This window comes from Nannospalax galili, unplaced genomic scaffold (assembly GCF_000622305.1).
Source record: "Nannospalax galili isolate Female #2095 unplaced genomic scaffold, S.galili_v1.0 scaffold423, whole genome shotgun sequence".
NCBI lineage: Eukaryota > Metazoa > Chordata > Mammalia > Rodentia > Spalacidae > Nannospalax > Nannospalax galili.
This window is the reverse complement of record NW_008350949.1, coordinates 235,229-237,301: the sequence shown is the minus strand read 5'-3', so window position 1 is coordinate 237,301 and position 2,073 is coordinate 235,229. Positions and strand designations below refer to the sequence as shown.

General features: G+C 44.6%; 1 protein-coding gene across 1 annotated transcript in view; it reads left to right on the top strand.

Annotated features, from left to right (window-relative positions):
* Positions 1-495: 495 nt before the first annotated feature.
* The window catches only part of Tm4sf4 (transmembrane 4 L six family member 4), a 22,284-nt gene continuing 20,706 nt past the window's right edge, over positions 496-2,073 (top strand). Inside the window, exons 1-2 of the mRNA XM_008848031.3 lie at positions 496-906; positions 1,599-1,688. Coding sequence (XP_008846253.1) covers positions 736-906; positions 1,599-1,688 — 261 coding nt within the window. The 5' untranslated portion in view covers positions 496-735. The remainder of the gene's footprint in view (positions 907-1,598; positions 1,689-2,073) is intronic.

Here is a 2,073-nt window from a genome sequence, read left to right as displayed (position 1 = left end):
GGTTGGGAAGAATAGGGAATTTAATTACTTGAGTACCAAGTAAAGAAACACAGCAATCAGGCAATAACATAAATAGTTATTCTGATTTTATCCTTTAAAAAACCCAGGCCTGAACTCAAAATATTCAATTAAGCCATCGAATTATTTTTGTATTGAAGAAAACAAACCCTTCTGGATAACCTTGTATTTCAGGCTTTCAGTGGAAAAGACCGAAGAAGAAGAGAACTGGAGACCATTTGGTACTTGGGAGACATAATATTAACCAGGCTGTTACTCAATTACGTGAGCGATTTATGAAGAGTAGGAGGGAATATTTCTTCATTTGGGCGAGGGCATTGTCAGATTAAAGGGGCAGTGGTTCTAAATACGGCTTGTCCAAGCTTTCTGTTTGATTGGAACAACATAAGTGTCTTGTCTCTGCTGGTGGATTATTAACAGAGGTTATTGGTCTCCATGGCAAAGCAATTGAACGATTGCACTGAATGTAATCTCATTTATGGGGGTGCAAAAGAAAAAGATTCCAGGTCAGGGAGAATGTATAAATGCCCTTAGCCATTGGGTCTGCTAGGATTAGAAACAAAGCAACCCCAAGTACACAGTTCTAAGAGCTCTGTCTTGGTCCCCAGATACTTATTGAATCGGGGACATCCCCTGGAACACTTTGCCAAAAATCCCGAAAGAGACCTGCAAAGCAGCGGTGAGGAGCCTTTGATCCCTGCGCTGTGCCACTCCAGCATGTGCACTGGGGGCTGTGCCAGGTGCCTGGGGGGCACCCTCATTCCCCTGGCTGTGTTTGGAGTCCTGGCAAATATCCTGTTGTTCTTCCCCGGAGGAAAAGTAATCGATGACAACAGCCACCTTTCTGACGAGGTCTGGTATTTCGGAGGAATAGGAAGCGGCATCTTGGTGAGTAGAGAAACCTTAATATTCCCACGAGGGAGATTTCGCCTGTTTTTATCCCAGTACTCAGTGAAAAGGGTGCTACTGAGAAGCTCCCAAGTTTTGCCTGATTAAGGAATGCCTTAATATCCTTCCCTTTTCTGTTAGCTGCTGAGAAGAACAGTTAGTTTACTGAGAATTTATTCCCAAGCTTGGGCTGGCAATTCCCATGGGACATTTGAGTTCAGTAAACCTTAATAAAGTTCACTTAAGTGCTTTATTCCAAGGAAGCTGTGTCAGTAAGAATTCTAAAAACAAAACGTGTTTTATGACAAGTAGATTTAGTTAAAACTAAAAGTTGTACAAGTTAGTGGCGTTCTCTCCCATTCAGGTTTATGGTTTCTTTATCCTGTTTCCCAAACAGCTGGGGACCTCAGCCCTACAGCTGGGGTGGGAACTCACTGTTTAGGGCAGCTGAGGGTGCGTTTCTTATCCTTGGCCTACCTTACCGTCTAAATGAAAACTCAGGATGCCAGATCTTGAAATCTTCCTCACTGAATTTGCCCACTCGGGCCAAATGGAACCTTCATAATCAACACCACGCATCTACCCATACTAGCTGTTAGGTCTTGCCTGCCCCTTTGAGCCTCTTCACTGGCCTAAAAGAAATGGGCTTCCCTTCGACCTCAGAGCCTCTAAAGTACCTTCTTTGCTGACAGATGATCTTCCCCGTGCTGGTGTTCTTGGGCCTGAAGAACAATGATTGCTGTGGATGCTGTGGCAACGCGGGCTGTGGGAAGCGATTTGCGGTGAGTTGCTGTGGGGTGGCTGGCAGAATTACCCCAGGGCATACAGTCTGCTTGTGCTGGGCGATGTGGATGCAGGGAACAAGTAACCAGCCGCAGCCAAGGCTCTGGGGTTGGCTGGTACATGATTTAAGCTCTGATCCTTGCAGGTACAGAATAACAGTAACGAACACATTCAATTCCACAATCCTCGTATGTAAAGGAATAAATAAATGCCCTCTCAGGTTTTATAAGAACGTAGAGCTGTCAGAGCTTTAAAATTGAAGTGCTGTAACATAAAGAATGTAGTATAAGAAGACAGGCCGTAGTTTCCCTTTGCCCCTGAGAAGCCGTGGGAACTTGGACTGATCATTTCCTTCCTCTGACTCTGAATTTCTTCATCTGTAAA